General features: G+C 38.1%; 1 protein-coding gene across 2 annotated transcripts in view; it reads left to right on the forward strand.

Moving 5' to 3' along the window:
• The first annotated feature begins 1546 nt into the window (after nucleotides 1-1546).
• Nucleotides 1547-23635, forward strand: part of dgcr2 (DiGeorge syndrome critical region gene 2) — a 28920-nt gene continuing 6831 nt past the window's right edge. Inside the window, exons 1-9 of one of the 2 annotated variants that reach the window (XM_057818784.1) lie at nucleotides 1547-2122; nucleotides 13040-13072; nucleotides 13703-13825; nucleotides 15283-15369; nucleotides 15444-15654; nucleotides 15725-15801; nucleotides 16095-16271; nucleotides 20542-20745; nucleotides 20826-20978. In XM_057818784.1, the coding sequence (XP_057674767.1) occupies nucleotides 2041-2122; nucleotides 13040-13072; nucleotides 13703-13825; nucleotides 15283-15369; nucleotides 15444-15654; nucleotides 15725-15801; nucleotides 16095-16271; nucleotides 20542-20745; nucleotides 20826-20978 (1147 nt within the window). In that variant the 5' untranslated portion in view covers nucleotides 1547-2040. The remainder of the gene's footprint in view (nucleotides 2123-13039; nucleotides 13073-13702; nucleotides 13826-15282; nucleotides 15370-15443; nucleotides 15655-15724; nucleotides 15802-16094; nucleotides 16272-20541; nucleotides 20746-20825; nucleotides 20979-23635) is intronic. The other variant, XM_057818785.1, reaches the window with a different exon arrangement.

Consider the following 23635-nt stretch of genomic DNA (forward strand, 5'->3'; position numbering starts at 1 on the left):
TTTTTCTTGCAAAGCCCAATTTAATTAAAAATATATATAAGGTGGCAATGACCAACCGGTTTATGGATCGATTTTAGTGGTGCAACGATTAACTCAATTAGAAAAAAAGCTTTGAATCAAATTTTGCTGCTTTGAGGATTAGTTAAATTATCGTGACTAACGGTTTGTTTTAAAAGAGTTGCATTTTGTTTTATTGAATTGAGTGGATACACTGCCCTCTAGTGGCAACAGTAAATATGCCATGACTCTTCTAACATGTTTGAATCCAGCTGCTCCCTGTTAAGACCAACACAAGGTATGTTTCTGTTTGAGCTAAAATGTTTATGCTTTGTTATTTAGTTTAGAAGTATATTTCGCAGTTTTTTTGTGGGAATACGTGTTTGAACGATTTGTTAAGAGCATTGTAAAAAAGAAAAACTTGGCATTTTAGAGCATTTAAGCTAGTGGACATTTGCTTTGCAAGCCAATTGTTCTTTTGTTGTACATAGATCCTAAGTTTATATATCGTTTGAGACTATGATATGATATATACACATATATGAGGTTGCAGTGACCAACTGGTTTAAGGATCTATTTTTGTGCTGCAACATTTAACTCGATTAGAAAAAAGCTTCGAATCAATGATTATCGTGACTTTGTAACGGTTTGTTTTGAAAGTTTTGCATTTCCTTTTTTGTTTAATTGGGTGGATATGCTGCCCTCTAGTGGCAACAGTGAATAAGCGATAACTCTTCTAACATGGTTGAATCCAGCTGCTCCCTGTTAAGACCAACACAAGGTATGTTTCTGTTTGAGGTAAAATATGCGTCGTTATTTAGTTCAGAAGTATATTTGGCAGTTTTTTTTTTTTTTTTGTGGGAATATGTGAACGATTTGTTAAGAGCATTGCAGGAAAGAAAAACTTTTTAGAGGATTTTTTTTAGAGCTTTTTAATATTTTAGAGCATTTAAGCTAGCGGACATTTGCTCTGCAAGCCAATTGTTCTATTTTTGTACATATATCCTAAGTTTATATATATATATAATATATATATATATAATCGTTTGAGGCTATGATCAGGTATTTTATTTTTAATTGCATTTATTGCTCTTGTGAAATGAAAGAGCAGTTCTGCATAGTTTGAAGAAACGCTAAGAAATGTTATTTTGCTTTCGCATTTTATGCTCTTTTAAAACTAATCTTAGCAAGCCAAATATAAATATTATTGCTAGCATAAACACTTGTTTATTTGCTTTACATCTCCCAAAATTGATTCTACAAAGCATTAAATGTTCGTAATCGCGTTACTTGATTATTTGAACTGATTAATCGATTACTATGTAATCGATTTAAAAGTTCTGAGGTTGTGGCTTCAAACGTGGAGATGACATGTTCTTCCTTTTTAGTTTAAATGATAAATTAAAATTCGTGCTATTCATTACATGCTATTTTACTTTTTTGGGGGGTTAATGAAAGGTTACGTGAGTGTTAAATGGCTTTGCAATTGATGGATTTAAAGGGCAAAGATAACTGGTGACAGACGAGTGTTTTGATCGAAGTGTTGTCATAGAAGAAATGAACTCGTAAATCAAAGCACTACTGTATAATTACTTCAAAGCTCCTCAATTTCCCAGTCCCTAATGTAAATCAAAGTGGAGTGGGCTGGATTTGGGAAGAACCTCCGAGTCGAATCTGGGCCGGGTCCGTTCAATGTGCTGCGTGTTTGGGATTGTTGTGATGGGAGGAGGCGGCCATCTTGATCCGCAGCAAAGGGGAGGACGGCGACTCACTGGATCAGGAACACAGGAGCGGTCGAGCTAAAATGTTATTATCCCAAATATGTTAGCCGCCGTTTAAAGGACTATGCTCTTTAAACGTTTATTTTCATTGGTAGTTCCGGTTTGATGAGGGAACCCTTAAAAATGGACCAACATGGAAGCGGGCGTTTAACAGGCTAAATCCCCGGACGAGGTTGGACAACTACAGCCGAAGCGGCTCCCCCTTTCCTCCCGTATATGGTTTACATTTCTGGATAAAGGAGTGACTATGAATGGAGGATAAATGTTGCCGAAGGCGGACAGCAGCAGTTTCGTGCTCTTCTCTCTGCTCTTTGTCCTCACGTTGACGGACCCGCCAAGGCCGGGTAAGAGGATTGGAGTTGAATTTAGCGGGTGGAAAAGTGGAAGGAACGGGTTTAGAGCGGCGAGGCCTACTCAAGCCTCGGGCTCGAGTGTTTTTCTAACCCGCTCAGAGGCGTCAGCGCGGGTAGACGACCAGTTAACGTCTTTTGTCTTAGCACAAGCACTTGTTTCTTATTTTCTTTTGATCACAGTCCTATTGATACGAGGAGACATTTTCGTTGGATGACGAACCGAATGTCGTAACTCGTAAAGCAGTTTTAGCCGTTGCTAAATTAGCTTTAAGCTAACTCATTTGCATGGCAGAGCTGCATCAAAAGGCGTGCATCTCATTTGAACTCGTTCACGAGCATGAACTACTAAAAAATAGGTTCCTGTTTGAAGAAAAATGCATTAAATGTGCACCTACTATATACATAAACTTGGTTTAATCGGGTAATTTCCGGAAACGTCCTTCTTAAAGCAACACTAAGTAACTTTTCAACCTTTGTGAAATATTTTCATAACATTTGAGTTGATATGACTTATTTTCTGGGCATCTGTATCGCTTTCACCGGCACAACTGCCACACAAAATAAAAACGGGCACTTTCCCCATTCATTATAAAGACAGTAGTCGATGCTAACGCTTTCGCTCAAATTCTGCAAAGATGGCAGAGCAACAAAAGAGACAAAAGTTTTGTCTAAGGAGGGAAAAAAGGGGAGGCTACAATGATATATAGAATAAACATTGGCTCATCTTCGACTCGCTGGCATGACACCCCCCCCCCCCCCCCCCCCCCGGTTTAGCCACACGGTTGCTAACAGTCATATGCTACTATTCAGCCACAACTGGATTCATTAGCTTATTACTAGTCATCTTTCACACAGCTGCTGGGAAGCGAAATGTTGTTTAATCCATATGCAGGCGACCGGAAGTTCTTTGAAAATTTTACGACACCGTACGGGTGTGTGCTGGTCCTCATGGGAAACGCAGTCTTCCTTATGGAAAAACACTCATGCTCCAACGATTAACTGATTAACTCGAATAATTCAATTAGAAAAAAAGATTTGAATTAAATTTTTGTTTGTCTGTTTTGAAAGTTTTCGCGTGTAGTTTTATTGATTTGGCAAGTTAAGTGAATATGACAAGTCATTTCTCATGGCTGAATCCAGCTGCTCCCTGTTAAGAACAACATAAGCTAAGTATTTGTTCGAGCAAAATTTTTTTAATGCATTCGTAATTTAGTTTATAGGTATATTTAACTGTTTTTGTGGGAATGTGTTTGAACCATTTGTTAAGAGCATTGAAAAAAAAAAAAGGGCTGTCATACGATTAAAATTTTTAATCGAGTTAATCACAGCTTAGAAATTAATCGCAATTCAAACCATCTATAAAATATGCCATATTTTTCTGTAAATTATTGTTGGAATGGTAAGATGAGACACAAGACGGATATATACATTCAACATACTGTACATAAGTACTGTATTTGTTTATTATAACAATAAACCAACAAGATGGCATTAACATTATTAACATTCTGTTAAAGCGATCCATGGATAGAAAGACTTGTAGTTCTTAAAAGATAAATTTTAGTACAAGTTATAGAAATTTTATTTTAAAACCCCTCTTAATGTTTTCGTTTTAATAAAATTTGTAAAATTTTCAATCAAAAAATAAACTAGTTGCTCACCATTGTTGATGTCATTGATTTCAAAATGCTCATGGTGCTAAAAACCCATAAAATCAGTCGCACCCAAGCGCCAGCAGAGGGCGACAAAACGCCGAAAACACAAGTAACTAATGGACATGACACTATGCTGTCATTTTAATCTGTTTGAGCAGGGCGTGTGTGTTAATTGCGTGAAATATTTTAACGTGATTAATTTAAAAAATTAATTACCGCCCGTTAACGCGATAATTTTGACAGCCCTAAAAAAAGTTTGCATTTAATAGCATTTAAGCTAGCAGACTGTTGCTATGTAAGTTAGCCAATTGTTCTTTTGTTGTACTTAGATCCTCATTTATTTCAATTTTTTTTTTTTATACCGTTTGACGCTCAGCTCAGGTGTTTTAAATTTTTTATGTCCCTTATCCGATTACTCGATTATTCGAACTAATTAGTTTATCGATTAATCGACCACTAAAGTAATCGATAGCCGCAGCCCTACAAAACACTACAGCTTTTGTCCACCAGCGTCACTAAAATCGACCAAAACTGAAAAGTTACCAAGTGTTGCTTTAAAAATTGTACATATTCGTTAATGCTTCATACAATGCCTTGCACAAAACACTAAATTTAATTTCCAACTGCATCTAATTCAATAAAAATGTCTATGAATAACAATATGTATAGTAATGCTACGCTAAATACTAGCATTTCATGGAAGGTTTAGAGTTTCAGGACAGGAAAGGAATTGACAGTTTGGGGTTTCAACCACAGGATTTCAGGGACTGATTCAATGTAATCAACCTTATCATAAAGTTACAAAGTTTTTATAGCTTTTGAGGACAATGTTGCATTTTTCCAACTACAGGCTCTGGTGTCAAGTGAATGTTTTTTGCTTTCTTTGCTTTTGATTGACTTCATGCAACTGTTTATTTACAAATGTTTGAGCACAAGCTAAAGGAATGTAGTCGCATGGAACAACTAACATTTTTCAAATTGACAGGCTGATGCCCTATTTTTTAAAGCGGTCATGAGACAAACTAGTGATTAAGATCACGTTACGGTTTCGACACACGCTTATTTGTCCTCATTCAAGCTTCGCACTCTGAACACTCAACAAATATTTCTTTCATGGTTGGTGGTGAAATCCAGTGGCGGCAAAGTGGAATTGAGCGACTGAGAACTAGAGCGGGCTAACTGGCTTTGCTTTTGTGGCCGCAACAAATTTTGTTGATTCATAAGTAAGTGGGTACTTAAGCTGGGTAGCTGTTTTTACAGTAATTGTTTAATTTGGATAGCAAATGTTCCACATAGTAGTTTGTAATGAGTTACTAAAATGGCCCGATGGAAGCATTCAGTTGTTTTGATTGGTGAAAGATTTGAGTTTGTTTCTAGGGTAAATAACGCAACAACACAAAATAGTCTGTGTGTGTTAGTCGCAGAGGTGGGTAGCATAACCAATAATTTTACTCAAATAAGAGTGCTTCGAAGTAATATTTCTCAAGTAAAAGTAGCCATCCAAAAATTTACTCATGTATAAGGCTGCAGCTATCGATTATTTTAGTAGTCGATTAAACGATGAACTAGCTAGTTCGAATAATCGAGTAATCGGATAAGGAACATGAAAAATTAAAATACCTGAGCCTGAAACGGTATTTAAAAAAAAAAAAAAAAAAAAAAAAAGAAGATCCATGTACAAAAAAAGAACAATTGGCTAACTTGCATAGCAAAATTCCGCTAGCTTAAATGCTATAAAATGCTAACGTTTTTTTTTTTTTTTTTTTTTTTTTTTAATTCAATGCTCTTAACAAATGTTTCGGACACATATTCCCACAAAAACAGCTAAATATACCTATAAACTAAATTATGAATGCATAAAAAAACATTAGCTCAAACAAAAATTTAGCTTACTTTGGTCTTAACAGTGTGTAGTTGGATTCAGCCATGTGAAATGAGGCAGATCAGAGGGCAGTGTATCCACCCTAATCAATAAAACTAAGTGCAAACACTTTTATAATAAACCATTACAACGCCACTTTAATTAAACGAATACTCGAAGCAATAAAATTTAATTCGGATATTTTTTTCTAATCGAATACTTGAGTTAATCGATTAATCGTTGCAGCACTACTCATGTACAAGTTAAAAAGTATTCGTTTAAAAGAATACTCAAGAAATGGTAACATTGGGAGTAACTGCTTACAATGTCTGATTCCACAAGAAAAATGGTATATTGTTTTTTCCTCAGCACAACTTCATATATATGAACTGTTATTATTATTACTGCTAATAGTATTATGCCAAATAGATAACACAAAAATCATAAAATTCAAACACTATGACCCATTTATCGGTGTGCCAATAAAACGATTATTAGATTCATCGAGATTCGACACGTGACGATTCGATTACGATTAATAAATGTTAAAAAAATGAAAATTTTCCCTAATAACTTAATGACAGCCACTGCAAGCGGAACGAAATTCAAGACCTGTCTGCCGCCCGGACACCTTAAGGGACGCACAAGGTTAGGATGGCTGCAGCTGAAGTTACTGAGCAAGAGATTTACCCTTGTTCAAAAGACTCGAAAATAAATCTGTGTATGAGACAGGGAGGGACCCGGTGGTCATGCTTTGGGTCCTCTTCTGTGCGCAAGTTATTTTTTAGAGCGAGAGGGGAAGAGAGATAGTTCGTTGCGGCTTGCCTTTCAGTTTTCCAGCAGTAGGTTCAAGTCGTGTTAATTGGAAAATGTCCTTATTGTGTTGCTAAGTCCCGTGTGCATATGTAAGAGGTGAGTGCACGAACCCTCTTGTACTGTTTAGCCTTTATTGCTGTTGTTTTTGAGATGTTACTGGTTGGCGCCAAGCGCTATGTTAATTAGCGAATGCGCTAAATTTCCATGTCCATTTGTGCGTTTTTTGGTAGTGTATAAAAGTTGCTGTAGATGTAGAACGTGTAAAACCAGGATTAAGTGCAGTGGTAACACTACAAACTTGCGAAATAGTACAGAAGTCTGTGAAAACAAAGTATATTGGTTAAAAGAAGTCATATTGCTAAAGACACTGTTTGTTTCTAGAAAATGTTGAATTCATTCCATCAGTGTAAATTTTATTGTATTGTTGAGAGAAATAAGTACGGCTCATGTTTTTGCACCTTCTTGTGAAAAAGAGCATCTCAAGGTCAGCTGTGTGTTGTATAGGTATTTTGAGAAATAAGTACTGCCTTTGAAATGGTTGTGTTGGTCAATACTGTGATCATCTTTCAATGATCAAATCGTAGCACCCTGAATCGTATCGAATCGAATTGTGTGGTGCATTAGATGGCACACCCCTCAACCCATTACCCGGCCAAAGAGCATGAGTGCTTTCTAATGGAGAAAAAACATTGTTACCTCTGAACGGGATTGTTTATCTCGTTGATGACAAAAAATCCAATATCCCCAAAATCAAAAGGAAATGACCAGATATCAATAGGACGTGTCCCCTAAATGTCCCCGATTCCATTGACGCTTATGGAGGGCGCTGCCATTGACGGCCATGGACGTCCAAATTTCCCATTCATTTCCAATGACATTTACTTTGTTTAATGCCATTGACAGGCATGTTTGTCCATTCTAAATCGGTCCGATCGGCTCCGATCACGTCATTTTCAAAGTATCGGAATCAGCAAAAAAATATCGGACATGCCTTTTTTTTAATATATATATATATTTTTTTATTCAAGCCGTTTTCTAATTGTATTTAACGTTACAGACAAAATGTCTTACACTCATCCAGAGTAGTTTTGGCTTATAGTAGGGCTATCAAATTTATTGCATTAACGGCGGTAATTGATTTTTTTTTTATTAATCACGTTAATTAACGCATGCGCTGCACGACCAACTCACGCATTGTCGCGTTCAGTCTATAAAGACGCCGTTTTACCTATAGATAGCACTAAAAGGCAGCGTATAATAAGTAGAGAGAATTTGGACAGCCTTTGGAACCAATTTTTGTGTGGCTAAATCCTTACAATACTTCTCTCAGCAACTATAAATAACGAGGGAGTCAATGTGGGGAAGAAAGGTAGTAGTTGATCATTTTCTTAACACACTGTACTTTTCCAACGCAGAAAATATATATCAATTGGTGCCCCTACGCACAGTCATGGTTGCACTTCCCATCATGCATTTGGGCAGAAGTTAAATGGCTGCAGTATCATTTACTGAAAGCTCAACAAATACACTAGATGGCAATATTTAGTCACAATATACAAAGTCACATTTATCCTTTAAGAATTCTGCATCAGCAGCTTTAAACTACATTCAATTAATTTAATGATGTGAATCAACCGTTAAAGTTGATAAAATTGCTCCCGTTATTCCATAATTTCCCTTCTGTCTACTAAGTTACAATATGTCAAAGTTTTAAAACTGTTTCATTATTTAAAGATAGATTCAAGTCAAGGTTTTGCTGAATTAGGAGTATTTCAGATAAAAGTTAATTAGGTTCGCTACAACACAGCCTTCTAGAGAAGTCTACTGCTTTAAGATGGCGGCTATTTACAACGCGACAACTACTAAACGGCAAGCCTGTCGTTTTGCATCTAGTTGTTTTTATATTTTCTAACATCGTCTGTCATTTAGCATCTAGTTCTGCATATATGTGATATCTACTATAGCCGTATGTGGCCGTATTTTTGTAGCAACTAGCAACTGGGCGTTGTTTGAACCAGCTGTCGGCCGCAGTCAGGTATTTTTGTTTTTTGATCTAGCGGCATGAGTTGAACATGATATTTGCCCTCGGTTGGTTCCTCATTGCGTCCTGAAGACTGCGCGGAGTGTGTTTTAGTTCTGCTTTACCTGGTATAATTCAATAATCGGAATTTGGATGTTTTTGAACCGTTATCGAATCTTCCACGGCCGAATCGCGCACAATCTAAGAAACGGAAATTTCGCACGCCTCTATCAGGCCACGTCCCCAAATGACCTGATATGACAAGGACACACCCCCCAAATGTCCCCAAATGACCTGATATGACCAGGGCACGCCCCCTCAAATGTTCCCAAATCAACAGGAATTGACCTGATATTGTCCCCGAAATGTCCCCAAACCAACCTGGGCGGGGCTAAGGTCTGTATCTCCACACAGCAAAGACTCGGAGTAATTTCTCCAGAAATTGCAGTTTCGAGTTGTTGAAACTGGTAGAGCAACTGTCGTCATCTCTGGCAAAAATAAAATAATATTTAGAATAAAGTGGAAAAATGTAACGATGCTAGTGTAGCCCAAAGTAGCAGAGTACGAGTAGTTTTTCTTCTTCACAAATCTACTCAAGTAAAAAGTATTGTGTGGTAAAACTACTTTTAAGAAGTACATTTATATCAAAAAGTTAACTCAAGTAAATATAACAGAATAAATGTAATGCGTTACTACTAGGGTTGTTCCGATCATGTTTTTTTGCTTCCGATCATTTTAGTTTGAGTATCTCCCGATCCCGATATTTCCCGATCCGATTGCTTTTTTTTTTTTTTTTTTTGCTCCCGATTCAATTCCAATCATTCCCGATAATTTTTCCTGATCATATACATTTTGGCAATACAAGAAAAAAATGAATAAAACTCGGACGAATATATATATTCAACATACAGTACATAAGTACTGTATTTTTTTATTATGACAATAAATCCTCAAGATGGCATTTACATTATTAACATTCTTTCTGTGAGAGGGATCCACGGAAAGAAAGACTTGTAATTCTTAAAGGATAAATGTGACTTTGTATATTGTGACTAAATATTGCCATCTAGCGTATTTGTTGAGCTTTCAGTAAATGATACTGTAGCCATTTAACTGTTCTGCCCAAATGCATGATGGGAAGTGCAACCATGACTGTGCGTAGTGGTACCAATTGATATACAGTGCCTTGCAAAAGTATTTGCCCCCCTTGAACCTTGCAACCTTTCGCCACATTTCAGGCTTCAAACATAAAGATATAAAATTTTAATTTTTTGTCAAGAATCAACAACAAGTGGGACACAATCGTGAAGTGGAACAAAATTTATTGGATAATTTAAACTTTTTTAACAAATAAAAAACTGAAAAGTGGGGCGTGCAATATTATTCGGCCCCCTTGCGTTAATACTTTGTAGCGCCACCTTTTGCTCCAATTACAGCTGCAAGTCGCTTGGGGTATGTTTCTATCAGTTTTGTACATCGAGAGACTGACATTCTTGCCCATTCTTCCTTGCAAAACAGCTCGAGCTCAGTGAGGTTGGATGGAGAGTGTTTGTGAACAGCAGTCTTCAGCTCTTTCCACAGATTCTCGATTGGATTCAGGTCTGGACTTTGACTTGGCCATTCTAACACCTGGATACGTTTATTTTTGAACCATTCCATTGTAGATTTGGCTTTATGTTTTGGATCATTGTCCTGTTGGAAGATAAATCTCCGTCCCAGTCTCAGGGCTTGTGCAGATACCAACAGGTTTTCTTCCAGAATGTTCCTGTATTTGGCTGCATCCATCTTCCCGTCAATTTTAACCATCTTCCCTGTCCCTGCTGAAGAAAAGCAGGCCCAAACCATGATGCTGCCACTACCATGTTTGACAGTGGGGATGGTGTGTTCAGGGTGATGAGCTGTGTTGCTTTTACGCCAAACATATCGTTTTGCATTGTGGCCAAAAAGTTCAATTTTGGTTTCATCTGACCAGAGCACCTTCTTCCACATGTTTGGTGTGTCTCCCAGGTGGCTTGTGGCAAACTTTAAACGAGACTTTTTATGGATATCTTTGAGAAATGGCTTTCTTCTTGCCAGTCTTCCATAAAGGCCAGATTTGTGCAGTGTACGACTGATTGTTGTCCTATGGACAGACTCTCCCACCTCAGCTGTAGATCTCTGCAGTTCATCCAGAGTGATCATGGGCCTCTTGGCTGCATCTCTGATCAGTTTTCTCCTTGTTTGAGAAGAAAGTTTGGAAGGACGGCCGGGTCTTGGTAGATTTGCTGTGGTCTGATGCTCCTTCCATTTCAATATGATGGCTTGCACAGTGCTCCTTGAAATGTTTAAAGCTTGGGAAATCTTTTTGTATCCAAATCCGGCTTTAAGCTTCTCCACAACAGTGTCTCGGACCTGCCTGGTGTGTTCCTTGGTTTTCATAATGCTCTCTGCACTTTAAACAGAACCCTGAGACTATCACAGAGCAGGTGGATTCTGTTTATCATCATCGGTCATTTAGGACAACATTGGATCATTCAGAGATCCTCACTGAACTTCTGGAGTGAGTTTGCTGCACTGAAAGTAAAGGGGCCGAATAATATTGCACGCCCCACTTTTCAGTTTTTTATTTGTTAAAAAAGTTTAAATTATCCAATAAATGTTGTTCCACTTCACAATTGTGTCCCACTTGTTGTTGATTCTTGACAAAAAAATTCAATTTCATATCTTGATGTTTGAAGCCTGAAATGTGGCGAAAGGTTGCAAGATTCAAGGGGGCCGAATACTTTTGCAAGGCACTGTATCTTCTCTGCGTTGGGAAATAACATAGGGTGTTAAAAGATCAGTTACTACCTTTCTTCCCCACATTGCTTCCCACGATATTTCAAATCGTAGGGAGAGGGATTGTAAGGCTTTAGCCAATTAAAAAAAGGCTCCAAAGGCTGCCAAAATTCACTTTACTCACTTTACACTGCCTTTTAACTCTATATATAGGTAAAACGGCGCCATTACAGATTGAACGCGACAATGCGTGAGTGGGTCGTGCAGCGCATGCGTTAATTGCGTGAAATATTTTAACGTGATAAATGTTTTTTTAAATTAATTACCGCCGTTAACGGGATAAATTTGATAACCTTAACTTAAGCTTAAACTAAAGACTCTGGATGAGTGTAACATATTATGTCTGTAACGTTAAATACAATTAGAAAACGATTTAATTAAAATATATTAGGGCTGCAGCTATCGAATATTTTAGTAATCGAGTAATCGACTGAAAATTCTATCGATTAATCGAGTAATCGGATAAAACAAATATATTTTTAGGTGAAGAGCAGTTATACATATACATAAGAAAACAAGACATTTCATCTAATCTTGAACCATTTTCAGTCAATCAATGTCTTTATTTTCGATGTATATTGTTGAAAACAGCCAACAATTGCATCTCAGATGTAACTAGAATTTAAAAAAAGACTAATTCACTGCTTTTCACTGCTTTTCACTCAAAAAACTTTTAGATCTTATTAAAATGTATATATATATATATATATATATATCTTACCTAAAAATGCCGTTACGCTTGATAACACACATCACTTAAAAGTTAGGATTTTTTTCCCACGTGTTTCAATTGAATTTCTCTTTGTGTCAAGCCATTTTTAAGTTCTAGTTAAGTTTTAAGTTTGTCTAAACTGTAAGTCCTGATAGGATTTTGAGTTTTTGCAGTGTTCAAAATAAATGTATGATACAAGCTGTATTGGAGCACATTAGGGACCAGTGCTACTTGGTGTTTTATCCAGCAATGACTACTGAGCTAAAATTGATAGTTAGCATGATTAAGTTTTTATTTTACACCCTCGTCACTCCACAATGCTATGTTATGTTAAGGCCTGTATGTAAGACACGTTAGCCACGCATCGACAGTGGTCATAATTAATTGAAACCTAGCCCTCTGCAGGGCTAACGTTACGTGAGCTAGTAGCGACAGTAACGTTAATCTTTTTTATTAGCGCTTAGCACTCTTTATTAGCGCTTAGCGCTGTACTGCTTTAAGATGGCGGCTGTTTACAAACGCTGCCCAGACGCGGCCGAGTCTGTCATTGCGCATCTAGTTCAACATACATGTGATCTCTATGAGACGCATCAGACGCTACCTGTTACCAATGTAGCATTGTGCGGGCTAGTATTTAGCAACGTCGGCGTCGTATGTGGCGGCTGTCGGCTGCAGTAAGTTTTTTTTTTTTCCTTTCTTCCTCTCCGCACGTGACAGCGCGTTGTCCCGCATTTAAAGTAGTCCGAGCAAAACGTGATGCTTAGAGCTGTCAAAATAAACGATTACTCGAGGTGAATAAAATTACTCGGATCAGTTTTTAAACTCGAGTTACTCAAGTACTCGTTTCAGCTCTAAAATATTTATATATATATATATATTAACAAAAGGCATGTCCGATATTTTTTTGCCAATTCCGATACTTTGAAAATGACGTGATCGGACCCGATCGATCGGTATCTCTAGTTACTACCCACCTCTGGTTAGTTGTTGAGTTGTCAGTTGACTCAACTGTTTCTATTTGTTTCAGGTGCCCGGCTAGCTTTGGCAAGATTATTGTCAGGTAAGCAAGTGGAATGTCGCTATGGCGTCATAAGCGTTTAACAGGCTTCCTCGCTGTTACTATAAACTTGTCCCTTGTTGTTTTGTTCCCCCCCGAAGCTACAGATTTGAAGAGGCGATAGTGTGTTGGAAAGTATTTGTGTTTGGAAATTAGCTAAATTGTGTTGTAATGGAACAGATTTGTGGCCCGGTGGCCAATTGAGGTCCACCTTTTGTGTTTTTTGTCGAATTTCTATATATGGTAGTGCAAGCTATTGAGAGCTTTTTGATTAGGTTTTTGGTCAAGTGACAATAATCGGAAGAAAATATATTCTGTTGTAATCGCCTAACTTGCCTCCATGAAATTGGATGTCTCGGTAGTGTTGTTTGAGGTTTTGTGAAGAACTTTGAAATCGACTGAAACAATTTCTGGATTTTGTTCAAATGTTTTGGAAAATTTCACCCCTGAAGTGTCCGATACAAAGATAAATTCAGTAGGCAGATGTCACGAGTAAACTGGGCGTAATTGTGTCCTGAAACGATACAGGAAATCTGTGATTTTGGAACGAAACCGCAATTTTAGGCTCCTTTTTATATTGGCGTCATTTCTGCGTTTTTCCTTCATTGGAGTTTCCATGTTTATGCGTTTCAGAGCAGCGCTGCAGCCCCGGGCAGTTTGCCTGCCGCAGCGGGAAGATGCAGTGCATCCCCATATCGTGGCAGTGCGACGGCTGGACGGCGTGTGAGGACCAGAGCGACGAGATGGACTGTCCCCGTGAGTACCACAAAGCGGAAATAGTCTTAGCTCATTTGCACCCATGGTATTCATGCATTTTGAGCATCCACTGCTACACTGGGGAACTTAAAAGTTGCTATGAAATGCTATTGCAAGTGACTTTAAAATGATAGCAGATCATATTTTGGAAAGTGACAAAAAAAGGCTTGATCATGATATTAAATGCTATTTAGTCTTAGTATTAGAATTTTAATCCACCGTTTAGCCACGCCTACAATTATAGGGCTCTAGCATCCCCAACAGGAGGATGACGTCGGCAGGGTCATGGTTTCATCTGATTTAGAATGCAACCTATTGAGGGGGAATTATTCAGAACGAGGAAAATGCGACGAAGAGAGCCACAAAATGTAATTGCTTCAATCTCTCTACCCCAATATTTTTCACAGGATTTTCTTTTTATCGATGTATTTTTCCCCAATTGCTAAGTACAGTGGGCCAAATAGGTATTTAGTCAACCACTAATTGTGCAAGTTCTCCCACTTGAAAATATTAGAGAGGCCTGTAATTGTCAACATGGGTAAACCTCAACCATGAGAGACAGAATATGGAAAAAAAAAAAAAAGACTTCCCTAGTAGGCTGTTGTGAACCTTCCAAGTGAACCTAATTAACTTTTTATCTAAAATACTCCTAAATCGGCAAAATCATGATTTGAATCTATCGTCAAAACATTTTGAAAACTTTCACATATCGAAAGTAGACTGAAGGGAAATTATGGAATAACAGGAGCAATTTTAACAACTTTAACAGTTGATTCGCAAAATTAAATGAATTGAATGTAGTTTAAAGCTGCTGATACAGAATGGGGACTTGAGTATTGTATTTCCTGTTTTAAAATGTTAACTTGATACTTTAAACCTGAGAGGCTTTTTGTACAATTTTTGTAACTAATGCACGAAACATTAAAAGCATCTAATAGCTTGGGGGGTTTGTTGGATTTTCCACTGAGGTTGTTTGTGTGTTTTGCTTTTTTAAGACGGTTTACAATATTATTTGCACGTTTTACTGACTGCCATTTCTGTTTGTTATTTATAATCTTTTGTGTTTGTCACTGAATAAACAGGTCAGTTTCTTGTTACCAACCGTTGTGTGTTATTTAAACTCACCTAATTCAGCTGGCTAGTTGTTATCAAGAGTACTAAAACCTTTTTCAACATGAGTCTGACAACTAAGTAAGGAGGCCAAATAACTTTAAACTTTAACACATGCTCGGATAGGCCGGTATCCGATCGGAAATGCCAAACAATATCGATATTGAATCGGAAGTGCAAAAACCTGGATCGGGACATCCCTATATAAAACGATCACTTCCACACACATCCATTTCATTCAGGAGCATAAAAGACTGCGTGAATTATGAAATAAACATGCTTTTTGGTGTCATATGCATTTTAAGGGGCATGAATGTCAATGGTAATTGTTAACGTTTTTTTTGTAGCTATAAAAGAAGAACGCTTCCGTTTCGGCCAAGGTTACGATCAGGTGGAGGATGTCATCGGCGTGGCTCAGCCTGTGCGCTTCAACAGTGAGTGGATCCGTCGAGTCTCCAAGGTGCTTTTTAACTCGTCCTCCAACTAAAATGACTTTTTGACGCGTCAGAGAAATGCCCGAGCGGGTGGCACCACTACGAGAAGACGGCCAGCTGCTACAAGGTGTACCTGCGCCGCGAGAACTACTGGGATGCTGCCGACACGTGCCAGAAAGTAGACGGATCGCTGGCCACCTTCGTCACCGACGAGGAGCTCCAATTCATCCTGAAGATCGAGGTGGACTTTGACAAGCAAGTGTGCGAGCTCAGAGACCAGTGCAAGTGAGCGATGCCGTTGCCATCCGTTTTGTTGGCTAAAAGGTGGGCGGTAAAGTCACATTTTGTCTTTCAGGTTCTGGGTGGGCTACCAGTATGTGATCACCAACCAGAACCACTCTGTGGAGGGACATTGGGAGGTCGTTTATAACGGTAATGGAAACACCGGCTTGTTCTCTTTGTGTGATTAAAGGAAAAATGTTGCAGCAAAATTAATGAGGATATGAAAAATGTACAATAGAATCTTTCTTTTTCAAACAAAATCCATTATATAATAAAAGTTGAGATTCTATTTTATGCTATTTTTAATCATCTTTATAGTGTGTTTTATTATTGATTAAAATTTGGGGGAAATCTAATTTTATGTTGAAATGATTCATTTGGCTCAGTAGTATTTTGTTGCACGTAAATGGAAGCTCCTGGTAAGTCTTTTTGGTTTTGTTTAGGTCCCGTGCAGGTGTTCCTGCCGCCCGACGGCCTCCCCAACCTAGGCGAGGCTAACCAGGACACGGTTTTCTGCGCGCAGCTGCAGCGTTTCCAGCTCAAGAGCATGAACGAGCGCGGCCTGCACAGCTGGCACGCCGAGAACTGTGGCGAGAAGTTCCCTTTCCTTTGCAAACGTAGTAAGGGCACAAAACCCTTCACTGCATTCAAAAAGGCTTTTGGGGGGGGGCGTGAGTCTACTTACCAGTTCAAAGAAATCACATAATTGAGCTGATTCTGGGCAAAACATTTGAGTCCATGGATATGAATATTTTGTATTTCATGTTTCCAGTTCTAAATTATTTCCAGGAAAATCATAAATCATCAAAACTATTATTTATAGTAATTGAAACTTTGCCATTTAACTCATTTGCTCCCAAAAACGTATAAATATGTTCTATTTTTAATTGTTTCAGTGTCCAAAAACGTATTTATAAGGCTTTTACGTTTCTGTAGGTGCTGATGCAACTTTGCTCAAAAGCACAATGCACAAAATCCATTTTAAAGCACTTGAACGGGCCACTGGAGGGCAGTAGCGCATTTGGTAAGAACTCATATCGGACCATGAAAGGAAATGAATGAAGAGAAATAATCAGGAAACGGAAGTTGGAAGAAGTAAAAGATGTGAGAAAAATGTGGAGAATGATGTAAAACACAAGGCACATGCCCCACACAAGTTCCCTAAGGGAATTCTATTATGAGGTGGTGGTCACTACAAAAGAAAGATAAAAAAAAATCTATCTTGATGAGACAGGCGACGATGAGGGAAAAATTTACCCGGTCTGCCGATACAGCCGCGGCCACAACAGCGTCATCTCTCAGTTCAATAGTTTAGTTATGTGTAAATAAATTGTTGCATTGCTATCAAAAGCTCTATTTGTCTTGTTGTTTATGTTATTTTGTAGAAGGAAAACATTCAGATGTTTGGGATGTCACAACAGCAAAAAATAGCTGTGTTAAAGTCAGTTATGTTTGAAATGTATGCTTTTACAAAAACCTCAATTTCTCTTTTTTTTTTCCATCCGAAATTGGAGAATTGCTCAAACTAAGCCATTTTCTAATAGTGATTTCTAAAGAATGGAAAAAGATATAAACTATTTTTTTTCCTGCTGAAAGAAGAGTCTAATCTTTCTTTTGGTGGGTTCCATGTAGGCCTGTCGCGATAACAAATTTTAGTGGGCGATAAATTATCTCATAAATTATTGCGATATGCGATATTATTGCCCCCCCCCCCCCCCAAAAAAAAAATTAACCGATTTACAATAACGCAGTGAGAATACAGTATATATTTATAGACCAACAACACCCATTTAAACGCAATAAATGTTTTCTTTTAAATTCAAAAATACCTTTTAAGAAATCACACCTAAAAACAATAGACCATGCCTCTTTCATGTAAAATACAACAATATTAATACCGCACTGAAACACATAATAAATAAAATGTCTTTTTTCGAGAAAAAATAAAATAGCACTTAATAACCGAAGCATTTAGGCACATATGTATAAAGTTGCAGCAACAGTAATTTCAGTTCAACAACAACAGAGAAAAATAGACTAATTAAGTTGCAGTAACAAAAATTTAGCTTCAAAAGGTATCAAATAACACTAAACAGAGGTTAAACGGTCTCATTTCTTCAGCAATGTAGCAGATTTCACTTTCCGTGAGGGAACCTATTTTGCGCGGTGTCGTCTGTATTTCTCACATCAGGCGAACACCTCTAATTGTCAATTAACGTGAGGAGGAGGCTCCGCTTGTTGCGATACAGTTTTCCTACTAAGCAGTGAAAACTGGAGAGGGTGATAGTGTTTCAAATGAGCATGTAGATTTTTTCTGTTGGCCATCTTTGTTGAAACAACCTCCAGAAACATTTTGCTGACTGGTTCGTCCTCTTCCTCACTCCGCTCACTCATTGCTGTGCGCCGACAGTGCACTCGGCCCTGCCTCCCTCCATTGAATGACGGTCACTCAAACTCAAATATATAAAACGAACATACCCAGAAGTCAATAAAACAGAGTGAGTCCTCATCCCAGCATGTTGCGTAGTTGGCAACAAGGAAGCTGAACTTTAAACAGCGCTGTCAAGTACGTCTGCCACACATCTGCCGCAAGTGCGTACGCACGCGTGCGCGCACGTGCACGCGAGGCGATAAATCGCAGCGGGAAAATTACAGTCTTCATTTTTATATACCGCGCGATAAATGGAATTATTGCATATTGCGACAGGCTTAGTTCCATGTTTATATAGCAATAGAACAGAATTTTCAGTGGGCCTTGCAAAATCAGTCAAAATCCAGTAAAATGGCCGGGAGCGAAGGGGGTTGCTCCGGTGAAAATGGTGAAACGGTGAAAAAACAGAAATTGAGCTTTTTGTAAAAGCATGCATTTCAAACATAACTTTGACTTTAACACAGCTATTTTTTGCTTTTGTGACATCCCAGACATCTGAATAATGTTTTCCTTCTACACAATAACGTAAACAACAAGACAAGTAGAGCTTTTGATAGCAAAGTAACAATTTATTTACACATAACTATTGAACTGAGGGATGACGCTGTTGTGGCCGCGGCTCTATCGACAGACGGGGTAAATTTTTCCTTCATCGCCGCCTGTCTCATCAAGACAGATTTTTTTTATCTTTCTTTTGTAGTGACCACTACCTCATAACAGAATTCACCTAGGGAACTTTTGTGGGGCATGTACCTTGTGTTTTACATCGTTCTCCACATTTTTCTAACGCTTCTTACGTCTTCCAACTTCCGTTTCCTGACTATTTCTCTTCATTCATTTCCTTTCATGTTCCGATATGAGTTCTTACCAAATGCGCTACTGCCCTCCAGTGGCCAGTTTTATTGCTTTAAAATGGATTTTGAGCGTTGTGCTTTGGAACCAAGTTGCATCAGAACCTAGATATGTCTCTTGTTAAAAAAAACGTAAAAGACGTATAAATGTGTTTTTGGGACACTGAAACAATTAAAAATAGAAAATATTTATTACAGATGTGCCGATCTATCGGGTCCGATCACGTCATTTTCAAAGTACCGGAATCGGCAAAAAAATATCGGACATGCCTTTTTTTAATATATATAAATATACTTTTTAATTAAATCGTTTTCTAATTAAATCGTTTTCTAATTGTATTTAACGTTACAGACATAATATGTTACACTCATCCAGAGTCTTTAGTTTAGGCTTAAGGTAGGGTTATCAAATTTATCCCGTTAATGGCGGTAATAAATTTTTATTAAAATTTATCACATTATAATATTTAAAGCAATTAACGCATGCGCTGCACGACCCACTCACGTATTGTCGTGTTCAATCTGTAATGGCGCCGTTTTACCTATATATAGAGCTAAAAGGCAGCGTAAAATGAGTAGAGTGAATTTTGGCAGTATTTGGAGCATTTTTTTAACTGGCTAAAGCCTTACAATCCCTCTCCCGTACGATTGGAAATATCGTGGGAAGCAATGTGGGGATGACAGGTAGTAATTGATCTTTTTCTTAGCACCCTATATTATTTCCCAATGCAGAGAAGATATATCAATTGGTACCACTACGCACAGTCATGGGTGCACTTCCCATCATGCATTTGGGCACAACAGTTAAATGGCTACAGTATCATTTACTGAAACCTCAACAAATACACTTGATGGCAATATTTAGTCACAATATACAAAGTCACATTTGTCCTTTAAGAATTACAAATCTTTCTATCCGTGGATCCCTCTCACAGAAAGAATGTTAATCATGTATATGCCATCTTGAGGATTTATTGTCATGATAAACAAATACAGTACTTATTTACTGTATGTTGAATGTATATATTCGTCTGAGTTTTATTCATTTTTTTCTTAATGCATTGCCAAAATGTATATGATTGGGAACAATTATTGGGAATGATGATGAAAAACGATCGGGATCGGATTGGGGGGAAAAAAATATGATCGGAACAACCCTACTTCTTACGTCTTCCAACTTCCGTTTCCTGACTATTTCTCTTCATTCATTTCCTTTCATGGTCCGATATGAGTTCTTACCAAATGCGCTACTGCCCTCCAGTGGCCAGTTTTATTGCTTTAAAATGGATTTTGAGCATTGTGCTTTGGAACCAAGTTGCATCAGAACCTAGAGATGTCTCTTGTTGAAAAAAACGTAAAAGATATATAAATATGTTTCTGGGACACTGAAACAATTAGAAATAGAACGTATTTATACGTTTTTGGGAGCAAATGAGTTAAGTCCGTGGTACCCTTTAAATGGCATGGTTTCAATTACTATGAATAAAATAGTTTTCTTCCATCACTCTTGGTTTTATCAGATTATTAAAAAGGTCCCGTTTTATTTGAATCAGAAGTTGCTTTATGGTGGTTGGCGGGCCTAAGTAATAGTAGGCGTTTTTTCCGCAGAGCAAACGTGCGTGGACATCAAGGACAACGTGGTGGGCGAGGGCTACTATTTCACTCCCAAAGGCGACGACCCGTGCCTGAGCTGCACGTGTCACGACGGCGAGCCCGAGATGTGTGTGGCGGCGCTGTGCGAGAGGCCGCAGGGGTGTCAGCACTTCCGCAAGGACCCCAAGGAGTGCTGCAAGTTCACGTGCCTGGATCCGGGTACCGCGTCGCCAGCTTTCGCTAGCTAGCCAAACGGGCTGTTTTTGCGCTCTAACGCCGGCCGTTTTCTCGGCTTTCAGACGGAAACAGCCTGTTCGACTCCATGGCTAGCGGCATGCGTCTGATCGTCAGCTGCATCTCGTCCTTCCTCATCCTGTCTCTGCTGCTCTTCATGGTGCACCGGCTACGGCAGCGACGGCGGGAGCGCATCGAAACGCTCATCGGGGGAAACCGTGAGTGCTAAGACATCCACATTCGCGGCCGTATTTCGTAGAATATTTGCTTTTTTTTTTTCCCCGTCCACCAACCATACAACGATTATCGATACATTGGTCAGGAAATTATTCTAGGATATTTTGCAAACAACTAATAAACAGAAAAACAAGCTTCCGCTGTGAATTGGAATGAGTTTATCACTAGTAGACGTCCAATCCATTTGAACGTCTATGGCCGTCAGTGGCAGCCAATGGCAGGCAATGAGGTCATTTTGGGCCATTTAAGATCATTTACCTGTTGATTTTCAGTTACTTCCTGTAGATTTTGGGGTATTTTATGGGTCACTTCCTGTTTATTTTGAGTTACAGAACAGGAAGTGACCTAGGAATCACCCAAATGAACAGGCAGTGACTCAAACTCAATAGGTAATGACCTGTAAATGAACAGCGAGCGACCTGTAAATGCCCCGAAAATCGGACAGAATGACTGCGAATACTCTGGTTTCGAATTAGTGCTGCAACGATTAATCGATTAACTCGAGTGTTCGATAAGAAAAAGATTCAAATTAAATTTTGCTGCTTCGAGTATTCGTTTAATTCAAGTGGCGTTGTAATGGGGTATTTTTAAAAAGTGTTTGCATTTATTTTTATTGATTTGGGTGGATACACGGCCCTCTAGTCTACCTCATTTCATATGGCTGAATCCATCTGCTCCCTGTTAAGACCAGCATAAGCTAAGTTTTTGTTTGAGATGATTGTTTTAAATGCATTCGTAAATTACGGTATTGGCCCGAATATAAGACGGTGTTTTTTGCATTGAAATAAGACTGAAATAGAGTGGGTCGTCTTATATTCGCGGTCTAGACATTATACCCATTCACAACGCTAGATGGCGCCAGATATCATTGAAGCGATGTTCTGTCATGATAGATCTCAGCTACTCACAAGTTTAAACAGTTTGCATTAATTTATTGCAATGTTTTTCCTTATTCAGATTTGTTTCAAGACTACAGTTAGACTTCACTTTGATGGTTAATGCGGCTATTGCAATTTTGTTGTTTTATCACAATAGATTGATTCATTTACATTTCAAAAACCAGAAGCCATTCATTTACGAATGTGATTGCACTTTAGTTTACATATTTAAATGTTCAGATATTAAGATTTGAATGAGGCAAAATGGCATGCTTTTTCTCTCAAATATATTGCTATGTCATTTGTTTCGGATATACTGTAATTATTTTCTGTATAAAAGTTAATTTGGTGTTCAAAAAGTCTTTTTTTCAAACTTGAGTCTTGAAAAAGAGGTCGTTTTATAATCTGGGTCGTTTTATATTCGGGCCAATACGGTAGTTTAAAGGTTTTTTTAGCCATTTTTTGTGGGAATATGTGTCTGAGCCATTTGTTAAGAGCATTATAAAAAAGCGTTAGCATGTTATAGCATTTAAGCTAGCGGATTTTTGCTATGCAAGTTGACCAATTGTTCTTTTGTTGTGTGAAGTGAACAGCAAGTGACCTTTAAATGCCCCGAAAATCGGACCAAATGACTGTGAATGCTCTAGTTTTGAACGTTCCCAGTCTAAATGGATTGGGTGTTGATCACCGTCAATAGCAGCCTTAGAATTAACTGAGACACTATTATGGTGGAAGATTTTGGTAGTAACTTGTTGGTCTTTGTTTTTGTTTTTTTGTTTTTTGTTTAAACATTGACACGTTTTTAAAACGATATCTCGATTCTTGGCAGGAGCATATCGATAACCTTTTAGGATACAAAGTATCACGATATATTACAATTTCGATATTTTGTCACACCCCTAGTTCCAACTTTGAATTGTCCCAAAAATTCACGATTCTCTTACGATTTTGCTCTTTACAGTTGTGGCGAAAACACTGGTTTTTCCACACTCAGAAAAATGATCATTTCTTATTGCAAAAACATTGAAATTTTAACATTTAAAAATGTATCTGATCCTTTTTTTTTTTTTTTTTTTAAATCTGATTTGCATCATTTAAACGTAAAAAAAAAAAAATCAGGAAATCGAGGCGCACAAAAGTTGTAGTTTTTGCCAAAATGCAGTTACCCCAATAATTTGACAAAAACTTTCACATTCATTTCCAATGGGAAAAAAAATAACCAAATACTAAACCCCACAGGAAGACAAATGAGCATGAAGTGACCCCAGAAATACCCTAAAATTAATGCTACTTAATGCTATTAATGCTCAAAGTGTTACCACAAATAAATCAACAAATAAGATAGACTATAAGCCGCAGGATTCAAAATGAGGGAAAAAAGCGGCTTATAGTCCGAAAATTACTGTACTTGTCTCGGTGGTTTTTTCCATTTTTTTATGCAATCGCTGACCTTGCCATTTGGTAATCTTTATAATGTCTTGATGAGACATTGTAGAAGTTGTCGTACTTGCTCTTCAATGATACTCTCGTCAATTTGGTCCATTTTTGCGTGTAGGAACACTGTGTTTGAAAATGGCGGTGATTTTGCGCTGAACCAGAAACAAAAGTCTGAGCGGACCAATCGCAGTCCATTTGCGCCACGTCACCACTTATTGACGTGTCGACCAGTCAGAAAATTGTGGAGATGCGCGTCAGGCTACAGCGAAGGGTTGTAAATCTGGTTTGCCTGGCAGGCGTAGGTCTGCAGCAGAAGTATAACT

This window comes from Corythoichthys intestinalis, chromosome 17 (genome assembly GCF_030265065.1).
Source record: "Corythoichthys intestinalis isolate RoL2023-P3 chromosome 17, ASM3026506v1, whole genome shotgun sequence".
NCBI classification, from domain to species: Eukaryota; Metazoa; Chordata; class Actinopteri; order Syngnathiformes; family Syngnathidae; genus Corythoichthys; species Corythoichthys intestinalis.